This window comes from Solanum verrucosum, unplaced genomic scaffold, assembly GCF_900185275.1.
Source record: "Solanum verrucosum unplaced genomic scaffold, falcon-dt-bn FXZP01000106.1, whole genome shotgun sequence".
Classification (NCBI taxonomy): Eukaryota; Viridiplantae; Streptophyta; class Magnoliopsida; order Solanales; family Solanaceae; genus Solanum; species Solanum verrucosum.
The window spans coordinates 2,132,231-2,155,688 of NW_026020130.1; the positions used below are offsets into that span (position 1 = coordinate 2,132,231).

At 38.8% G+C, this 23,458-nt stretch overlaps 1 protein-coding gene across 1 annotated transcript in view; it reads right to left on the reverse strand.

Moving 5' to 3' along the window:
• Positions 1-23,458, reverse strand: part of LOC125827284 (CHD3-type chromatin-remodeling factor PICKLE-like) — a 77,300-nt gene that overhangs the window by 25,037 nt on the left and 28,805 nt on the right. The window contains exons 17-18 of the mRNA XM_049506601.1: positions 2,726-2,792; positions 2,449-2,571 (exon numbers count right to left, since the gene is read on the reverse strand). Coding sequence (XP_049362558.1) covers positions 2,449-2,571; positions 2,726-2,792 — 190 coding nt within the window. The remainder of the gene's footprint in view (positions 1-2,448; positions 2,572-2,725; positions 2,793-23,458) is intronic.

The following is a 23,458-nucleotide window of genomic DNA, read 5'->3' on the forward strand; positions in this document are numbered from 1 at the left end:
GAAAGCTTACGACATAGGTAATAGAACAAAGCCTTAGGCTGATAACCATCAGTGGTCAAATGGATGGTCTCCTTATATGGTCTTGGGTAATCCATCTCTCAAACTAGCTTCAGGGGTTGAGTTAGGCCCAAAATTCATTTCTTTACGTGGTATCAGAGCAGTACCCATCTCACCTGATGTTGGGCCCCATATTAAATTACTCACGCTCCAAATGTTCACCCCTGCGTGGAAGGGGGGTGTGAAAAAGTCCCACATTTGTGGTTAATAGGATGGGTGGTCTGCTTGTATGATCTTGAGCAATCCTCCCCTCATGAGCTAGCCTTTGTGGTTGAGTTAGGCCCAAGATCCATTTCTTTAGAGAAGAAAAGAGCACTTTGCAGAGTTAAATACACAAGGGGAGGGACGATATTTACTGTCTACAAGAAACTAAAGTCAAAGAGAATATAGATGAATATGTGAAGCAACTTCGGGCAAATAGATGGGTGAAGTATGAATATTGACAGGCAAGTGGCACTAAAGGGGGAATTTTAACGATATGCGGACAGTAGAGTATGGAAAAGGGAAATCTGTTCCACTGGGTTACATTCCCTAACTGGTATCTTCATGTCACTGACTCAAGATTTTACATGGAATCTAACAGGGGTATATGGACCAAACAACAGAAAACAAAGACGTAATATTGAGGAGGAAGTTGGAGCATCCAGGGGACTCAGTGAAGATTTTAACACTCCCAGATTCATTTCAGAAAAGAAGAATTGCACTTCCTTCTCCAGCATATGACTGACTTATCAAAAATCATAGATGACATTGAGCTTGTGGATCTTCCACCAAATGGGATGAGGAATTCAAATGTGGCATGCAGTCTATTTTGCAGAGGGTAGCCTCAGACCACTTCCCTTTATCATTGTAGAGTGAGGATTTGGACCACAGAAAATCCTACTTTAAATTTTAAAATTGGTGGTTAAGAAGAGTTGACGGTTTTAATGTGAAAATTTAGTGGGACTCTATTGAGGTGGATGGCAGACTAGATTACATCTTGACTAGTAAACTGAAAGCTTTGAAAGGAAAGCTTAAGGAGTAGGACTTAACTAAACATGGGAAGGAACTAATCAAGTTTTTCCATCACTTCCCAATCTTTTCCCAAATTCTTCGTCAAAAAAGAATCAAAATTCTCACAAAAAAGGGGAAAGAAGAAAACTGAAATAAGGACTGCACTACTTCCTCAAATGGTTATGCTTAGGTGTTAAGATTGCGTAGTTTCAGCAGCATATATGTTGCTGACTCCAATAAGTTTTAATTGTCTCCAATACAATACAGCTTCACTACAAACTCACAATTTCTGCATGGCAATCGATCTCCCATCCCAAAACAAGAGAAGTAGGAGACCACGCTGAAGAACATTCTACGGGTTTTGAGAGAGGAAAGGGGATGTCTGATCATAAGGCGTGCAAAGGGAAGGTTCTTCAACAGAAACAAAAGGAACTACAAAAGAGACTTAGTGGATGTTTGGATTGACTTATTTTTAGTGACTTTTGGCTCACTTTTTAGTTTCGGAAGTGTTTGGGTAACACAAAAAGTGCTTTTAAACACTTTTTTTAAAGCTGAAAAGTTCCAAAAAAAAAATAGCCAAAAGCCAAAAGTTGGGGGTTCTGAACTTATGACTTTTGGCTTCTAACTTATAAGCCACTTTGAAAAAAAATAAAAATCCAAACACCCCCTTATAATAAGGAAAATGACCAATAGAGAACAAAAATCACAAGAATTACAGTCAGTGCTTAATCTTTCAGACAAACCTAAAAGGAAAACCTCATACTTCGTATGTCAAATACAACTCAGTTTTGAATGTGAATTGCATGTTATTCTACGTAATTTCAGTCCTTCCCCAGAATTCTCTTTATAACTCCCATTGTACTAACTTGCATTAAAATATCATTCTGATTGATTAACAAGGACCAGAAAAGCAACTTTTTTTATGGGCGTCTTTCTTCTTTGTTGATACTCGTGGTGTCTGGGCAAGCTTTCACGCACCTCAAATAATTTTGTGGGATACCTATCACCTCCCACAAACAAGGATAGGACAAGACTAGGACAAATAGAAAGAAATCACCTGGTAATGGCATTTTTGTCTGGATTTGAACATGAGGCCTCATAATTCTTAACCCACTGCATTGACCACTAGGCCACAGGTGTCTTGTATTTCCCCCACACACTTTTGCATAAAAGCTAGAGGTTTTTGAGCTACAATGATATACAACTTCCCTTCAGCACATTGTGACTGGTGAAACGGGTCAAGATCAGACTACAATAGTAGCAGGTACTGAAAATCACAGCTTCACTAAGAGGGAGAGTAGGACCTTATTCTAAGATATCTAAGACTATCGACCTTATTTACCAATGCATATTTGTGTGGTCTTGATGTACATTAATTCAAGCTTATGAATATGTTACCTGATTGATGTTTTGAGCTTTGAGCCGTCCAACAACGAGATGTTCCAAAATCATTTTCTTCTTAGTCATCTGCATCATTCTTTCTTCAATTGTTCCTCTTGTTATGAGTCGGAAGATCATCACCTGCAACAGACAAGTATCAGCTATCAATTCATCTATAGGTCAAGAATTCAATAAGCAAATTCAGACCATCTCCATTTTTGCATGGAAATGAGGGCTAAAAGGCTTATTATCATTTTAGGTGTGAGGTGGAATTTGGGGGAGCAAGACATATAACCTTATTTGTTTGTCCAAGCCGATGAGCTCTGGCCATTGCTTGTAGGTCAGCATGGGGATTCCAGTCACTGCAATTAACATCCAAGTAAGAGATCAGCTAGTAATCGGAGGCATCAGGAAATTAAAGTGGCAGGAATTTGTTCCTCCACAAACTCTTCTGTTTCAGGGAGAATTCCTGATATGAACCAGCAGCATGAAGTTCCAACATGGAGAAACAATTGTCCATACTGTTTTAGCTTTGTGCAGATTCACTTCGCTATATGCTTACCAAATGGACATTTATCACAATAAACAATGCACTTACCAATAGAATCTTATCATTCTTCTCACAACCATATTCCTAATTTACTCACTAAAAAGCTCACCAAGTGAATGTAAAGCAACAAAGATTGCTCAAATAGCTCTAATATTCTTGAGCAACACTTTTGTTGAATGTATTACACTGGGTATGCCTCCAGTGCCAAATTTCTATTGAGGTATTACAAATCTTCTTGCACTGTTGTTCATGCACATATGGCAACACTAAGGGCTCCAATGACCAAGTAAGACCCCGCAATTTCTGTTGAAACTGCTCAGTCTCACAAATAAAAGAGAAAAAGAGGGGAACCCCTAAAAGATGATAAATGAAGAGCAAAGCAGCTTTTTTTTTAATTACAGTGATGTCTGGGCCAGCTTTCGTGCACCTCGACTAATTTCAAGGGATACCAGCCACCTCCCACCAGCAACTGGTAGCGGGTAACTCTACCCACTAAGGCCAGGACAGATGGGACACCTAGTGTCTTTTGTCTCCGCTGGGAATTGAACCCGAGACCTCATGGTTCTCAATAACTAGGCCACACCCTTGGGTGCAGAGCAATGCAGGTTGTTTTCTTTTATGTTCTTACAACCTCCAATGACCTGGAATTTAAGGGAAGAGATTTGGATTCTCATGACAGAAGGATAAAAATAAAAGGAAACTAAGGCTGAAGAATTGACAAAAACGACTGGTAAATCAATGATAATAGGTATTCCTACTCCAGGGGAAAGAGAGCTAATTTGTTATTGCCTACTTTTAAGGATACCCAGAGGAAGAAAGAAGGGTAGGCCAACGTGATAAATTTCCATAGACTGAAATGTGTGACATTTTGACTAATCATAGACTCTTAGTTCTCATACAGCCTAGTCTTGTTTGCTGTCATCCAACCAATTCAAACAGAATTATGTGTTTCCAAAAACTTACACAACCATTTCACCTAAATGAGCAATGTTCTTTGAAATCAAATTATCCAAGACGAAACGATCATCTTAGAAAGGTTTCAACAAGCTATATGCCTACATGTTGAAAAAATAAGAGTAACCCACCGTGATAAATTTCAATATGTGACATTTCACCTAATCATATCATCTTAGTTCTCTCTCAGCCAAGGAACTGTTTGCTTTAATCAACCAATTCAAACAGAATCCAGATCTTCCAACATCTTACACAATCATTTTCTTAATTGAGTGATTATTTTTTTTAGAATGGTAATAATCCATATATTAACAGGTATTGTTAGAATAGAATAGGAAAACACAATCCTACACAAACTAGGAATAGTTTATAGTCTCCTATTTGGTAAGGAATTGTATTATATAGTGTCTATAAATAGGGTTCTCTATGTAATTATTAAAACAACAATTCAATAATATTCTTTTCCTATATTTCTCACATGGTATCAGAGCAATTGTGAGAGAAAAAAAAAATCGTACAGTTTTTTTTTTTCCGGTAACCTAGTGGCTGTCCAGGTATTTAATATTTTCCGTCACTGTTTTTCAAAAACTAACATCACCACTAGCTGAGGAACTTCCCGGCGAGCAAACCCCAATCATCCCTGCTGGAAACCAGTGCTACACGCGCCGTCACGCGCCGCCGGAAGAATTTCTCCGGCGAGTTGACAGATCCACGCGCCGGCGCGTGAGACCTGTTCCGGCCAGTTTTTCGACCAATTTTTTTTTTCATTGCGGTCGCCTCTCCATTCCGAGGCAGACTGTATATTTATTTTCTTATTCCGACCAGTTTCGGGCAGTCAGACCTAATTTTCGGCGACTGCACCCTTTTTTTTCCAGATTTTGACCAGGACCAGCCTTATTTTTTTTTATTTTTTTTTCCTCTCTCTAAATTCATAATATGTCTTTAGGGATTGATATTTTTGGCTCCAAGAATATAGGTAGTTCAAGTGCTATGATCACTTCAGAACCATTAATGGGAAGCTCAAACTATTTAGCCTGGGCTTCCTCGGTTGAGTTATGGTGCAAGGGGCAAGGCGTTCATGATCACTTAACCAACAATACTTGTGTGGTAGATGAAAAGGCAAAGGCTAGTGAGACAGATAATAACGTCAAAGCACAATGGGAGAAGGTTGATGCTCAATTATGTAGTCTCCTATGGCGATCTATCGATTCCAAGTTGATGCCCTTGTTTCGCTCATCCCAAACATGTTATTCAGTTTGAGAAAAGGCTCGTGCTTTATATACTAATGATATATCTCGATTCTATGATGTGATATCTAGAATGACTAGCTTAAAGAAACAAGAATCCGATATGTCTACTTACTTGGGTCAGGTACAATCAGTCATGGAGGAATTTGACACGTTGATGCCAATCACTAAAAATGTGGACAAACAACAAGAACACAGACAGACGTTGTTTCTAGTTCTTACACTTGCTGGACTCTCTACTGACCATGATTCAGTGCGTGATCAGATTTTAGCTAGTCCTACAATTCCTACAGTTGATGAATTATTCTCTCGTCTACTTCGTATTGCTGCGCCTCCTAGCCACAAAGTAGTTTCATCACCGACCTTTGATTCCTCTGCTCTCGCATCTCAAACTATAGAAAAACGAGTATATCAATCTATGGAGAATCGACGAGGAGGAGGTCGTCTTGGAAAACCTCGATCCAAGTGTAGTTATTGTCATAAGTCTGGACACACTCGTGACATATGTCATAATTTGCATGGTCCACCACCCAGTTATGATCCTGCTACTCTAAAGGAATATAATGAGTTCCTTCGTAATCGTGCAAGTAAGCATACATCTTCACAAGAAGCATTTGTTGCTCCGCCTGATCGACCATCCCATAATGCTCATATTGCTCAATCAGAATATGATGAGTTCCTTCAATATCGAGCAAGTAAGCAAATGTCTCCACAAGTAGCTTCGGTTGTTCAACATGATGTTGTTGCGGGTAATTCTTTTGCTTGTGTTTCACAGTCTAATACTCATGGATCATGGGTCATGGACTCGGGCGCTTCTGATCATGTTTCTGGTAACAAATCACTTCTGTCAGATATTGTTTATTCACAATCTCTTCCTACTATTACTTTGGCCAATGGGATACAAACAAAACCAAAAGGGGTTGGAAAGGCCACACCCTTATCTTCTGTCACTCTAGACTCTGTTCTTTATGTCCCTGGTTCCCCTTTTAATCTAGCATCTGTTAGTCGTTTGACACGTGCCCTACATTGTGGCATAACCTTTTTTGATGATTTTTTTTCTCATGCAGGACCGCAGTACGGGACAGACTATTGGCACAGGACATGAATCACAAGGCCTTTACTATCTTACCTCTTCAAATTCCTTCACAGCATGCTCTGTTACAGATCCTCCGGACCTCATTCACAAACGTTTGGGACATCCGAGTCTATCTAAACTGCAACAGATGGTGCCTAGTTTATCTAGTTTGTCCAAATTAGATTGTGAGTCGTGTCAACTTGGGAAACACACTCGTGCCACATTTTCACGTGGTACTGAGGGTCGTTCAGAGTCTATTTTTTCATTAGTTCATTCTGATGTTTGGGGTCCTAGTAGAGTCGGTTCCACCTTAGGATTTCGTTATTTTGTTAGTTTCATTGATGATTATTCGAGATGTACTTGGGTTTTCTTAATGAAAGATCGTTCTGAGTTATTTTCTATATTCAAAAGTTTCTTTGCTGAAATAAAAAAATCAGTTTGGTGTTTCTATTCGTACTTTTCGTAGTGATAATGCCTTAGAATATTTATCATCCCAGTTTCAGGAGTTTATGTCTCACCAAGGAATTATTCACCAAACACCTTGTCCATACACTCCTCAACAAAATGGTGTAGCGGAAAGAAAGAATAGGCATCTCATTGAGACTGCTCGCACTCTCCTCATTGAATCCCATGTTCCGTTGCGTTTTTGGGGTGATGCAGTCCTTTCATCTTGCTATTTAATTAATAGAATGCCCTCATCTTTTATTTCGGATCAGGTTCCACATTCCATACTATATCCACAGTCACATCTCTATTTTATCCCTCCTCGTGTATTTGGGAGCACATGCTTTGTTCATAACTTAGCCCCAGGAAAAGATAAATTAGCCCCTCGTGCTCTTATATGTGTCTTTCTTGGTTACTCTAGAGTTCAAAAAGGGTATCGTTGCTATTCACATGATCTCCGCCGATATTTTATGTCTGCCGATGTAACATTCTTTGAATCTCAACCTTACTACACATCTTCTGATCATCTTGATATCTCTGAGGTCTTACCCATACCTCAGGTCTTACCTGTACCGACTTTTGAGGGACCTACGGTATCTTCTCCATCTCCAGTTATAGTGCCACCACTCCTAACTTATCATCGACGTCCTCGTCCAGCAATAGTCTCAAATGATTCATGTCATGCGCCGGACCCTGCTCCTACTGTGGCCTTGCCCCCTGCTAACCAATCGATTGCACTTCAAAAAGGTATACGATCTACTCGAAATACTAATCCCCATTATACTTTCTTGAGTTATCATCGTTTATCTTCACCCCATTATGCCTTTGTATCATCTTTGTCCTCTATTTCCATCCCTAAGACTACATGAGAAGCACTTTCTCATTCTGGATGGAGGCAGGCTATGATTGATGAGATGTCTGCTTTACATTCGAGTGGTACTTGGGAGCTTGTTTCCCTTCCTACAGGTAAGTCTACTGTTGGTTGTCGTTGGGTTTATGCGATCAAAATTGGTCCAGATGGTCAAGTCGATCGGCTTAAGGCTCGCCTTGTTGCTAAAGGGTATACTCAGATATTTGGGCTAGATTATAGTGACACTTTCGCTCCTGTGGCCAAAATAGCATCAGTCCGTCTTTTTCTATCTATGGCGGCCGTTCGTCATTGGCCTCTTCATCAGTTGGACATTAAGAATGCTTTTCTGCATGGTGATCTCGAGGAAGAAGTCTATATGGAGCAACCACCTGGTTTTGTTGCTCAGGGGGAGTCTAGAAGCCTTGTATGTCGATTGCGTCGGTCACTATATGGTCTAAAACAGTCTCCTCGAGCTTGGTTTGGAAAGTTCAGCACAGTAATTCAGAAGTTTGGCATGACTCGTAGTGGCGCTGATCACTCTGTGTTTTATCGACATTCAGCACCAAATCTGTGTATTTATTTGGTTGTTTACGTTGATGATATCATTATCACCGGCAATGATCAAGTTGGTATCGCTAATTTGAAGCAGTATCTCTTTCAGCATTTCCAAACTAAAGACCTTGGCAGATTGAAGTATTTTCTTGGTATTGAGGTTGCTCAGTCTAGATCAGGTATTGTTATTTCTCAACGCAAGTATGCTTTAGACATTCTTGAGGAGACAGGAATGATGGGATGTAAACCCATTGACACTCCTATGGATCCGAATGTTAAACTCCTTCCAGGACAGGGGGAGCAACTCAGTAATCCTGAAAGGTATAGACGGTTGGTTGGAAAGTTGAATTACCTCACTGTGACTAGACCGGACATCTCTTTTCCTGTGAGTGTTGTAAGTCAGTTTATGACTTCTCCTTGTGATAGTCATTGGGATGCAGTTGTTCGTATTCTGCGATATATAAAGTCAGCTCCTGGTAAAGTACTACTCTTCGAGGATCAAGGCCATGAGCATATCACCGGATATACAGACGCTGATTGGGCAGGATCACCCTTTGATAGACGTTCTACATCCGGATATTGTGTCTTAGTTGGAGGTAATTTGGTGTCATGGAAGAGTAAGAAACAAAGTGTGGTTGCTCGATCCAGTGCAGAAGCAGAATATCGAGCAATGGCTGTAGCAACTTGTGAGCTAGTTTGGATCAAACAGTTGCTTGGAGAACTGAAGTTTGGAGAAACCGGTCATATGGAACTTGTGTGTGATAATCAAGCGACCCTTCATATCGCATCAAATCCAGTGTTTCATGAGAGGACTAAGCACATTGAGATTGATTGTCACTTTGTAAGAGAAAAGATACTCTCAGGAGATATTGTTACCAAATTTGTGAAGTCAAATGATCAACTTGCAGATATCTTCACCAAGTCTCTTACCGGTCCTCGTATTAATTACATTTGTAACAAGCTAGGTACATATAATTTGTATGCACCAGCTTGAGGGGGAGTGTTAGAATAGAATAGGAAAACACAATCCTACACAAACTAGGAATAGTTTATAGTCTCCTATTTGGTAAGGAATTGTATTATATAGTGTCTATAAATAGGGTTCTCTATGTAATTATTAAAACAACAATTCAATAATATTCTTTTCCTATATTTCTCACAGGTATAATATACCAAATTGTATAGTCCCCTGAACCAAGAAATTACAAAATATAGGAAACTTAATAAGAGGGTGTTTGGATTAGCTTAAAAGTTGGTCAAACTTACTTTTTAAGTCAGTTTTTTACATCTGGAAGTGTTTGGCAAATATAAAAATAACTTAAAATAAGTTAGGGAGTGTTTCGCAAAGTTAAAAATGACTTTAAGAAAATTAAAAAAAAAAAAAACAAAAGTAGGCCTCTCCCTACTTTTTATTTTTCGACTTAAAAGTCATTTAAGTTTGATTTTTATATTTTTTGACTTAAAGACTGCTTTTTTTAAGCCAATCCAAATGGGCTCTAAGTATGTTCCTTCTTACATGTTGTCTAAACCATCAAAAAATATCTTCAGTTTGCACTAGACGTTCCTCTTACACCAAAAGTAATATAGTGCTAAGAAGTTCATCTTCAGATTTAGGATGTTGCACTGCTTCTCCTCAAAACACCTCCAATTTCTATAATCCTGTAGTCTACCAAGCACAAGGTGGGACAACCCTCCACCTCTCTTTCTGATTGGATAGAATTCCTTCTCTACCCCAACTGTCTAGTGCCTCCTTTGTGCATGGCATCACCCATCTGATTTCCCTCAAGTTGAGTGATGTTCATCAACATCAAATTACCCAAGGTTCAAAAAATCCTCTTAGAAGGGTCTCAACAAGTTATAGAGTATAGACCTACAAGTAAAGAAAATCCATACACTAGCTACTTTATCTTATTTTCAGATCTTTCAAGGATTTTGAGTAAACCCAGCAAAGTGGTCTAGTATTGTAAAAGACAAAAGCAAGTTGTACAATTCCTTCGAAATAGGTGGCCTAACACCGGTTAACATACCATTAAGCATGGCTCTTTCTTTGATACCATGTTAAGAAAATAGACATCAAACCTAACTCAACCACAAAAGCGACCTCATGTGATGATTGTTCAAGATTGGATAAGGAGATCACAGAACATACAAGGAGATTACATGCCATGCGCTCGACTGGTATGGGATTCTAACAAGTGAAGAACTACAAGAGAGAAGAAAATATATTGACGACTTAGTGATTTGATGAATACAACAACACTTATTATGGGTTGAATACAAGAGATGTAGTATTGGTTCCCAATGGGGAAAATATCTCACATGGGAACATAACCGTTCTAACATTTAATCCCAACATGTTCCCTCAAACTCAAAGTTGAGAAACTAACCTGAGTTTGTCTATTTTGGAAACATAAAAAGGTATATATTTACAAAAAATACACCAAAAACCAAGGAAATCTAATTGGAAAAGCACTGCATGTCAGAAATTTTTTCCATAAAACAATGCTCAGAAAATCTGCCTCAATACCAGAATGATCATTGAATCAATGCGACGTCACTAGAGTTGAAGAAAAGAGTCACCATGCAACCGAAATGACATCAAGAAGAGACATGGCGTCTTCATAACACTCGGGAAAAAACTGAATGCGTCAGAAGGATCACCATAAAGAGTTGCAATGTCACAGATGCAGCTATCAGAAAGAGGTATTGTGCCACCAGAACAGCCCCCAGAAAGAAGCTAAGTGCTGCTGGAGCTACTGCCTGAGATGTGAATGCCAGAGAAGATGATAGCACTAATTGCTAAAAAGGAAGGAAATAAGAATAATATTGGCCGAGCAGGCAGCATAAGGCAGCACACCAGTAAACAAGCTTCATGAGTTACTACCAAAACAGTAAAGGAGAGAAGAGGTAAGAAGAAGAACATTGCCCACTGGAAACAGTTATTTGAGTCTCTTTTTTTTTTGAGAAAAGGGTAACTTTATGTTCACACCAAACAATTCATCATCCAAAAAATGATGAATTGGAAACTTATATCACCCAGGAGGGTATTTTTACAAGTTTCCTATAAGATCAACTAAATCTTCTATCTCCCCTACCAGTTTCTTTTTACACCAAAAATATAAAAGGCTTGTACAATTCATTCTAATCTTCTGTAAGTTACTGTTGTGACCATCAAAACACCTTGAATTTCTTTCTTTCAATAAGGTCCACCATATACTTGCTGGGATAGTTCTCCACCAGTGCTCCTTTCTTCCCCTGTTCTCAATACCTTCCCAGCTACTTAGAAGTTCCATTGTTGTCTTAGGCATCACCCAATTAACTCCTAGCAGACACAAAAACATGTTCCATAAACTCATAACTGCTTTACAGTGCATGAATAAATGAGCATTGACCTTTGCATCCTGCTTGCGCAATGCACATCTTGAGCAGATCAGCCAGCCAGCCCCTTTTCTGGAGTGCCTCATGGGTTAGGCCAGCCCTTTCGCATACCAACCAAGTAAAGCAAGCTACCATAGGAGGACATTTGGTCTTCCACACTAGCTTCCAAGGCCATATGTCTAGCATTGTTTGTAGTGTGTTGAGTTCCCAATAGCAATATTTTACTGTAAACACTCCCTTGCTGTGTAGTTTCCATCTAGGTTTGTCAGGCCTCATGGATAAAGTAGGGTGTGAGTTAAGTACTTCCAGCAACTTGGCCACTTCCCCAATTTCCCAATCATTAAGTGCACTTCTAAATACTAGTCCTTTGTAGACTTAAAGTGTAAAGGTGTGGGGAAGAAGTTTCTAAGACTGTTTTCTCCAATCCACACCTCATTCTAGAAATCAGTTCTTAAGTCATTTCCAACCGTGAAAGAAACATTATTGTTGATATGGGGCCATAATCGTCTTATGGTTTTCCAGACACTACACCCAAAGGAACCCATGACCTCCTCCGTTAGGGTTGGGCATTCGGTAATTCGGTTCGGTTTCGGTTTTTTTTTTTTTTTTTTTTTGAACTGGTAACATTGTATTCCTCAGCATTAAGGGCTATGCTGGCCACCTCCAAAAGTGTTAGTTACATAGAAAAACCAACAAAAAAAACAGGACTACTTACAAAGCTCCTATGAAATCCACTAGTTGAATTTCTTCTTCTATGTTCATTTCTTTACACCAAAAACCTAAAGTGGTAATTACTTTCCACTTAATCTTCTCTATAGTGCATTCTTTCCCTACAAAAATTCTCTAATTTCTCTCCTTCCAAATGATCCACCAGATACAAGCAGGTACTGTTCTCCACCACCTCCTCTGGCTCTTACTACCTCCCCTTCTGACCCAACAACTTAGTAGGTTTGTTGTATGTTCTGGCATAATCCAATTTAGGCTCTTTATATTGGTGAATACAACCCATACTTGTGTTGTTACTTTGCAGTGGAGAAACAGATGATTTTTGGTTTCTAGAGCCTCTTTACAAAGATAACATCTTGAGGCAATAATTTTTCCCCTCTTTTGAAGTTTATCATGTGTCACGCAAGCTCTCCTAGTTACCAACCAAGTGAAACACTTCACCTTAGTAGGGGCTACACTCTTCCATATAGCACTCCATGGCCCTGATTTTTTCCCCGCAATTGTGGCTAGATCCCTTTTATACATTCTGTTCACATAGAATTGACCATCAGTATGATGCCTCCATAGTAATTTATCTGTATTTGTGCCAGGAAAATCTCCAATCAAAGCTAGCATATCCAATACCCTCTCTATTTCCCAATCATTAAGAAATCTCCTAAAGAGCAAATTCCATCTGTATTTGTGCCAGGAAAATCTCCAATCATAGAGCTTGATCTTCCAAATTGTATCTCCACAACCATTTGGTAAGTAAGTTGTTGTTGTGTATCTTTAGGTTTCTTACTCCCAAACCCCCACATCTTTTGCTCTGTTGAACCGCCATCCATTTAACTAAGTTGTAGCTCTTCTCAATCTTGTTACCTTGCCAAAGGAAGTTTCTCCTCAATGAGTCTACAGCTTTGACTACCTTGCCGGGAATGGGAAAAAGTGACATCACATATGTTGGCAAAGAGTCTAAAACAAAATTAATCAAAGTGACTCTTCCTCTCAAGGATAGATATTGGGATTTCCAAAGTGCCAATCTCCTCTCTGATTTTTCTAGTACACCATCCCAATGCTAACTGCTTTATGCTTAGCACCTAATGGCAGACCTAGATAAACTGTAGGCAACCTCTCTATCTTGCACTTCAATATATTGGCCAAAGCTTGAATCTGTTGGACCTCTTTAATAGGAAAAATGCTACTTTTTCTCCAGTTCACCTTAAGTCCAGAGCATGCCTCAAAAATTACAAGAATAATTCTGATGTGACAGAGTTGTTCCTGCTCTGCTTCACAAAAAATTATTGTGTCATCCGCATACAATAAATGAGTCATATCCATCACCTCATTAACCCTATTTTTGATTCTGAAACCCCTAATCCAGTTGTTTAGAGAAGCTCTCTTCATCAAACTATCCAACCCTTCCATAGCAATGATAAACAGCAAAGGGGACAAAGGGTCTCCTTGTCTAAGACCTCTTTCAGCAGGAAAAAAACCTACAGGTTCTCCATTAACCAAAATGGAAAACCTGGTGGTTTTAATACAGAACTCAATCCACTTGAGCCATGTAGGGCCAAAACCCATTTGTCTAAGAATGTTGATCAGGAAGTCCCAATTAAGATGGTCATAGGCTTTTTCAATATCCAGTTTGCACATTACCCCTGGCACATCTCCTCTAATCCTAGTATCAATACATTCACTAGCAATTAAAGCAACATCCATTATTTGTCTCCCTTTAATGAAAGCCATTTGATTTTTGTTGACTAGCTTGTCTATCACCTTCTTCAGCCTTTCCGCCAACACTTTGGCAATTATTTTATAAACCCCAGTAATGAGACTGATTGGTCTGAAGTCTCTTAGATCATTTGCCCCCACCTTCTTAGGAATTAGAGCCACAAAGGTAGCATTGAAACTCTTCTCAAAACTTTGGTGGCAGTGAAAGTTTTGGAAGGTTTGCATCAGATCTTCCTTTATGGTTTCCCAGAATGCCTGAAAGAAGGCCATGGTGTAACCATCAGGCCCAGGTGCTTTATCATAAGCACACAATCTTATCCCTTCTAGCACCTCATCCTCATTGAATTCTCTAGATAACCAGCTCTGCTCCTCCATTGTTATTCTCTGTACATTAAGAATATTTAGTGAGGGTCTCCAAGTTTCTACCTCCTTATACAAATTCGGTTCGGTTCGGTTTTTGTTAATTCGGTTGCTGCCTTGCTGGTGGTCGCCGCCTCGCCGGTCGGTTGCTGCCTTGTTGGTGGTCGCCGCATAGCCAGTCGGTTGCTGCCTTGTTGGTGGTCGTCGTCTCGCTGGTCGGTTGATGCCTTGTTGATGGTCGCCACCTCGCCGGTCGGTTGCTGCTGGAGACTGGAGTGCTTGTCGGCTGCTGGTCGGTCGCTGGTTGACGCCGAAAGTGGGAAGTGGGAAAGCGCCGGAAGTGGGAACTGGTGATGTGTGAGGTGCGACGCTCATGTTCAGCAGGTTCTGAGAATTGAATGAAAAAGTTTGAAAAGAGAAGTTGAGTCTTTGACCTAATTTTGGATATAATATTTATTATTTAATATTAATAATTAATATAATATTAATATATATATTATAATCCGAACAATACAAAAATCACATACCGAAATACCGAAAAATACAAAAATCTATACCGAATACCGAACCAAAAACCGAAATACCGAAATACCGAAATAATTCGGTTCGATTAGGTATTTATGCCCAGCCCTATCCTCCGTGGTCCATTGTGTGAGTAAACCATCTCCCCTACCCCTTTTTCTGAGCAAAATCTCCATAGCCATTTTTGCAATAGTGAAGTGTTCTGTTTGTTGAGGTTCTTTAAACTTAGACCCCCTGCTGATTACTAAGGGCTAGCACATCCCACTTCACGAGATTATAACCTCTCGTTTCCTTGTTTCCTTGCCATAAAAATGATCTCCTTGCCCTGATGAGTTTCTTTACGGTGCTTTTTGGTATAGGAAAGAGACTCATCATGTAAGTTGGAAGTCCATCAAGTACTCACTTGGTAAGGGTCAATCTGTCACCTAGTGAAAGGTAGACTTTTCCACCTAGACAATTTCTTGTCGCACCTTTCTATCACCCCACTCCACACCTCTAATGCTTTATTTTTAGCTCCTAGTGGCAATCCCAGGTACTTAGTTGGCAGAGAGTTGCTTTGACAACCCAAAACCTCAGCCAATTCATTCAAGTTTCCAACCTGGTTGATAGGGAAGATGTGGCTTTTTAGCCAGTTTACACGAAGACCTAAAATTCCTTCAAAAACTGACAGGATGGTTCTCTGATGCCTGATTTGACATGACTCTGCTTCACAAAAAATTAAGGCATCATCTGCATAAAACAGATGAGAGATTTCTAGTTCATCCCCTCTTCCTGTCTAAGCACTGAAGCCTTTCACCCATCTATTTGCATTTGCAATCCTGAACATGTGATTAAGAACTTCCATAACTAACAAGAATAGGAAGGGTGACATGGGGTCCCCTTGCCTAAGACCCCTTTGATATTGAAAAAAGCATGTGGTGTTGCCATTAATGATGATGGAGAATTTCACACCAGAAACACAAAATCTGATCCATTTTAACCACATGTTCCCAAAACCTTGTCTTTTAGAATTTTGGGGAGAAAACTCCAATTGACATGATCATAGACCTTTTCAACATCCAATTTGCAAAGGATCCCTGGTTTCTTCTGTTTAACCCTTGAATCTACTAATTCATTAGCCACCAAAAAAGCATCAAGTATTTATCTCCCTTTCAGAAAAGTCATTTGGCATTCATCAACTAATTTCCCCATGACTATTTTGAGCCTTCCAGTTATGATTTTAGAGATGACTTTGTGGACTCCCCCAATCAGACTAATAGGTCTGAAATCCTTTGGCTCTACAGCCCCAGGCTTCTTTGGAATCAGTGTTATAAATGTTGCATTGAAAGATTTCAATGATCCCCCTTTGGTGAAAATTGTTAATAGTTTGCATTAGGTCCTCCTTCAAGATGTCCCAGCATGCCTTGAAAAAATTCATGGTGAAACCATCGGGTCTAGGAGCTTTCTCTCCATCACACAGTTTAATTGTTTGCAATACCTCTGTATCTGTAAAAGGTCTCTGAAGCCATTCATTCTCTTCTCTGGAGATTGTAGGACAACTTGTCAAGTCGAAAGAAGGTCTCCATGGCTCAACTTATCATTGCTTTCTTGATTTATTCAGGTTCCTATACCTCCTCCCCCCTTACCACCAACCTGTCAATTGTATTGTACCTTTTGTGTGTTGTTGCTATTCTCTAAAAAAATCTTGTATTCCTGTCCCCTTCCTTTAGCCAGAGTGCTCTAGATTTTTGCCTCCATTTCTCTCTTCATGTTTGTCCAGTACTTCGAGTTCCACAAGTATTGTTGCCCTAACCATCATCTCGTCCTGGGATAATTCTCTATCCTCCTGAGACCTATCCAAGTCAGACAATTCTTCAAGTAAGCTATTTTTTTTTGCTGGCCATTTCAGAGAGTGTTCTACTCCAGTCTCTCACTTTTCATTTCAACATTTTGAACTTGGTGTGAAATTTATAGTCTGGACATTCCTTCGACCATGAAGCCATTCCACCAATCTTGCACCAGCTTATTAAATCCCTCAACCCTGAGCCACCATTTTTCAAATTTAAAGTAAAACTGCCTTTGTTCCGAATCACCACACTCCAAAATGATAGGGTTGTGGTCAGAGGTTACTAAACTCTAGGCAGAATCATTTGCCTGATGTTCTTGAAACTTTCCTCCCATTCCATAGAGTAGAGAAATCTATCCAACCTTGCATAGTTCTAGTGTGTTCCAGGTTTATTTACTACCCCCAATTAAGATAGGGTCATGGATTTCCACTTTTTCAATCCATTTGGAGAAGTTAGCCATGACATTAGAGATTCTAGAGCACCCCCTTCTTTCCAACATATGTCTCACTGTATTAATGTCTCCCCCTTTTACCCATGGCCCTTAGCTCAAACCCCTCATTCCAGCTATTTACTCCCAGCAGTCAAGCTTCTCCTTTCTGGTGTGAGGGGCATAGACACCAGTAAAGGTCCAGAGGAAAGAGTCATGAAGAGCCTCAAATTTATACGTGATAGAGAAGTTGCCTTCCTCCACTTTGGTACCCCTCCACACCCTGTTGTCCCACATTGCCTTACTCCTTCACTTACCTTAGTTTCTTGCAAACATATCACATCGTCCTTCCAGTTTTGCAAACAAATCTTAACCAAGTTTTTTGTTGACCAATTATTAAGACCCCTCACATTCCATGTTAAAATCTTAACCTTCATTTAAAGGTTAAAAATAGGTTTTTCCCCCTACTCCTAGCCCCTTCCACCTCCTTGTCAAAGACTGGATTGTAGATTTTTAAGTTCATTCTTCCATATGCCTTTGCTTTTCGGAGTTGTGGAGCCTTTCACCTGTTTCGTTTTGTCAATTGCCATCTTCCTCATCAATTTTCATGAGAAGGTCTAGATTTTCACTTTCAAACCCCTCAAATGCTACCCCGTAAGTAATACTTAATTCCAAAAAATGAGAGTTCACCTAGTTTGGCGCCTTTGTCTCAGTCACCTCAAGTTGTGTGGAAATATGCATGTCAACAGGTTCTGGTTGATGCACTTGTTGTATTTGCAATTCTACTTCTCTTGTCCCAGATTGGTCAGAGGTTTTAGGCTTGCTTTCCCCCTCTGTTTGTCTCGACGTATCATTGTCCTTGGCATTGCAGTCCTTCGACTGGGATATCATGTTTGCAGTCTCCTCTATAGCAATGTCCGCTTCACTTCTCCCATTCGTCTCCATGAACGTAGTGAGCTCCCAAGATTTCGGTGTTGATATGAAATTTTTAGCTAAGGATTTGATGTCTTTAAGCCCTTTTAATCAGCCCATGTGTTGGTCACGTGTGTTTTTATTAATTGATTGCTTAGGGCCTTCCATGACCTTTGTATTAAGGCCCAATAAATCTTTGGGATACAGTTGACAAAGCCCAGTGTCACTGTCCCGGCTTCCTGCTCCACTAGACTCTGCTACATCACGTGGTTTTGCATGTGGCTCTAGTCTATTCCCTTTCAACAAGTCTCTGTCAGATCGCAACTCTTTACCCATCGATTTTTGACAACTTCTGGGTGAAGTAATTTTGGGATCTCCTTTCTCCATTATAAACCTTAGCCGGCAACTCAGCCTATACTTGTTGCTCAAAGATTATTCCGTCACTTTCGATTTTGATCTCTCTCAGGATATTATTGTGTTAGCTGCGAATTCTGATTCTCGCCCATTGGAGGTGGTTCCGGAGTGTGGTTTCCTCCTCTGTTTCGAGCCATCCACCACAAATATCTCCAATGGCTTTAAAGATCTTCTACGACTAGAGATGGAGAGGTAGGCCTATTACCTTAACCCATGTCGAGCTTGATGTATTCCTCTCCTCTTTAGTGTCAACCAGAGGAGCCCACCAACTAAGCTTAAATGGGGTTTTTCTCCATTCCCAAACTACCTTCCATGACCAGTTCTGCAAGTTGTTTGGAATTGCATTCAAAGAGAAAAAGACCATTCCACATTTAATAGACATTCAAACGATGTGCTTGTTTCCAGCTAGTAAAGGACCATTTCCAAATTTCTGATAGTGTAGAATCTGCATTGTATTCTCCCACCAGACTCCTTTTGAGCAGTGAGCACCTCACTACACAAGGGCCATTTAATGCTAACGATTCCTTCTTTCACAGCTCCATTAACTCTCCTCCTTACTCTATTTTCCCATTTAAAGCCCTTGACCATCTCAGCATAGGGAATGTTTTCATCTACAATTCTGAAGGCCTCCAAGTTAGTTTTTCCCTTATGGCTACTTATAAGACTTGACACCTTCTCCGTAATCTCTGCCCACCCTGCATTGAAGGTCAGTTCTGGGATGATGAGAACTGATCTTCTGCTGCCCATTACACTTATCAAACTGATGTATCTTCCGTACTTGTTATAGTTCCAAGGGCAAAAGATCTCAGATATGTTGTCTGTTTTTCCTCCATCTAAAGATTGTGCTCCCTTGAGTCCTGGATGCCTCCTTTAGAACCATTACTATCCACTCCAAGATGTTTTATCAAAGGTTGTCCTCGTGATTGCATTCCTACTTCTCTCTGTCTACTCAAACAGTACATCTGAGGTCCCTGGAATTCTTTCCATATCAAAAGACTTGAATCTAACCGCAAACTAGATGAAGTTGTACATACTGTCTAAGTAGCGTCCTGTAGAGGGCTTGTTGCCTCACTATAAATTGGAGCTTGAAAGGATGATGAAGAAGAAAAAAGAGGCGACCACCAAAAGAGATAGCTGAGAAGGAGGGAGGGTGGTGGTTCTCACTTCTCAGGTGATCCACCGGAAAGAAGGGTTCTCTCTCTCCTAGGAAGTAGGAGAGAGAGTTTTCCGAAAATGTGCCTGAGAGCATTCTAAAGGAAAAAACTTTTTTTCTTGTATTGTCGGTCAAATATTGCATCTCTACAGAGATATTTAAGGCTCTAATACCATACAAATAATAGAAAAGCAATAAAAGTATATTAAAACCTAGATGATTTATGGATACAGGAACACCTGTTTATTTGTATTTGTTAAATACAAGATATGATGTTTGTACATAGTCAGGCGATTTGGCGAAGATGTGGATTATACCTAGTGTCATCATGTTACCACCAGCTTATGGTGGACAGGACCAAAATGGCTCAGACTGTAGATGAACCATGCTAGACACAGTCAAGGATATGTTGTACAGTTGGGACTTTTACGGAAAAGACGCATAACATCGGATTTTTGCTCCTTTATCCCTCATGTGTATCCTTTGGAAAGAGATGAATAACAAAAAATTCGAAAGGATAGAAGCTAACTTTGTATATTTCAAAAATAGTTTTTGGCTTATAATGAATTTTGGTGCACCCATGAGGTTTTTGTTTGTATAGGAGAACTAGGTGTCTTTGTACATAACACTCTTAATGTGAGTTCGCTACTTTTTTGGTATATCGCTTGTATATGGATTTTTTTCTCCCAAAAGTAATATCGTTTACCTTATCAAAAAAAAAAGTGTGAGACTACAACAAGAACCCTGGGACCTTGGTTAAATTGGTAAAGGTGGTAAAGTGTGTGATGTGTGGTAGGCACATATTATCCATTCCATTATACTATGAACCAAGTCTGGTATTAAGTGGAGAAGGGTAAACGAGCAGATTATGCACCGAATTTTGAAACTAGAACAAAATTCTCAATTATCGAAAAAAATTCTCTCATATAAGAACATAACAGCTCTATACTCTATATTCCAATACTAACACTTAATTTCTAACAAGTATTGTTCCTTGATCAATGGAGAATGAAATGGAAATGTAGTAAAGGATGGATGCGGAGATAACATTATTAGTAGGAAGGCCATTCAACTAATGCTGCCGAAAGGTATGGGATAACATTGGAGAGGCATCAAACTTTTCTGGGTCCAATTAAAGGGCACGTGTAGGGTGAAAAAGATGATTAGGAATATATTTAAATTGCTTATCCACGTCGATTTTTGAAAGTTCGATTTAAAAGATATTAATGGAAAGTGTCACTGAGTTGAAGAATAGGAAATGGCATGGACAAGAGCAAGAGAAGGAAGTTGGAACTGAACGAAGAGGAAAACAATGGAACTATATAGACAAGTCAACTGAGAGACAAGGGTTGAGGTAAGCCCAAGAAAAGGGGCTTATTCATTGGTGGATCGGAAAGCTGAAAGTTTGGCAAATAAGGGTGAGGGAGGAGGTAAGCCCAAGAAAAGGGGCTTATTCATTAGTGTGAAGCTTCGCAAAGGCCTACAAGGACAAAATATACATATTATTTATACTCATTCATTTGTTCTGAAGTCAGCCATGAAGACAGACCAAAGCCTAAAATGAATAGAATGAAGTTAAAACCTCAATTAGACCCACTTACAAAAATGACAAACTTACTAATCTTCGCATAAATCTGGGAACCAATTTCTAGTAGATATGAAGCAAAAGTTGAACCATAAAGCTAAGCCAATGAAAGCAAATACTCTAAACTAACAATGACAAACAAAGAAGTGAGAAATTTAAAAGTTACTTAAAGCTAACAATTGTGATTGAGTAGCGAGCGTAAGAACACTGCTTGCTCTAATAATGTTTATTGGAGAGCATGTTGGGCCTTTAAGTCCTAAGAAAAAAATAAATGTTGTCGAATGTGGATGTTAAGATGGATGTGCGGTCATAGGAGAATAGATAGGATTAGTAATGATCACAAACGACAAACACTACAAGTAACACACACAGAGGGGTAAAATGAGAAAATGTCACTTGAAATAATTTGCCTATATCCTATACATATATCTAGATGTAACAAATCTATATATGATGATTGAACATGATAAAAGAGCATAAGGTAAACCTAAAATGAAGGAAGTTGTTTAAAAAGCCTATAATCCTCCAAAATCAACGCAGACTTAGCTAAGAACAGAACTTATGCATGACATCAACTTTGAAGATTAAGGCCGAGTTGTTGTAATATATTTCGATTAAATTTGGTGCTTTTCACGAGTCCGTTTATTCTAGTTAAAGACTTGATGTATGTGTAGAGTGATAAGAATGAGATCTAGAGAACATCTTTTAGATCACCATAATTTGTTTTATATTTAATGCTGGAACAAAAAGAATCTGAATAGAGTGGATGGACACAATGGCTCATATAGCCTCCCCAACTAAACTAGGATTAGGGCATAGTTGATTGACTCACAATTACAAGAAACATCAGTAGTAAAGGAGTGGGCATATGGACAGACGTACTTTTGTTTATTCAAGTGAGAAAAAAAAAAAAAAATTATTACAAATTGTGAGAATAATCTCTTTATCTGCATGTCATGATGTCAAATACTCAATTATTTAACTCAAGACAAGAAAAAGTGAGTGGTAATGTTTCACAAAATGGTGAGCTTTCCGTGAAATTGGGAATGTTTTCCGGAGGATCTTTTTATCCTTTCAGATTAAAACGAGTTGGAAGCAATCTTTTTATCCTTTCAGATTAAAACGAGTTGGAAGCAATCTCTTCTCTGCAGTTAAATGCTAATTATGATATGGTCTCCAGTGAAGCCAATGGACTTTCTTTAATGTTCCATTTTTAAACGACATGAAAGGGATTATCCAACCTTCCACTCATTATTATAGCCAGAGCCCATTGAAAACTAGTTCTAAATGCATGGGATGGCATAAAACTAGTTCTAAATAAAGAGTAATTCTAAGGTGTGGAGTTGACAAGCGAAATGAAAAGGGAAGATAGCGTCACTATGGACGAACGGAAAAACATGTAAATCAAGATAATTGTAGGAGTGTCACCTAAAAAAAACAAAGAATAATTCAACTACTATAGATAGTAAGATAATGGAAGGAAGTAGTGTGAAGGAAAAAGGCCACAATTTTTTTTGAGACAAAAACATGTAGGATATCGAGGATAGAAAGAAAAGGAGAGGAAAATAAATGAATCTGAAGGATATGATTCTTGATATTTCTGGGATTTTTCCTTGATACTCTTTTCATTTTCCAAAATATAATTTTCGGGATTATTTATCCCCAAAAGGAAAAAACAATTCCTAGTCTCAATGAAAGTATGGCTCACAGAATAGAAAGCATAAATGTTTTGGTAAAGAAGACAAGAGGTATATAAAATGAAGTTTTAATATATAACTAGTAAAATTACTCGCGCCTCGCGCGGGAATTAAATATCACGGAATTTATAAAATAATACTTAAAATCTATCGGTCATTATAACTAAAACATTATATTATCTTACATACAAGATTACATAGTAACGAACATAAATAACGTAAAGGAAAATGATAATTATAATATCTTATCATCGATCCTTCAATCAATCATCTTTAATCTGATTTTATAATTTATTCTTTTGCTTCCGGGAAGTGCTACTATTTGATATTTTTGGGGAATCAAATGAACATCAACCTGAGATATTAAATTTTCTAATAAATAAATAATCGTTGGTGAAGGGATAAATAAATTTTAAATGGCTGAAAAAAGTGAACAAATATTCTAATTTTAAAGTGTAGAAAGTTCAGTCCTACCTTTGCTTTACATATATTATTTAAAGTTCCCAATTTAAAAGTATCATAAGTAATTATTAAAATTGAAAATTAAAGGGAGAATGTATCATATTGGACAAAAATTCAACTTATTATATGTACTTGATAAGAAAAAATATTACACAAAACTATTCAGTTTGTTTGGGTGTTTCTT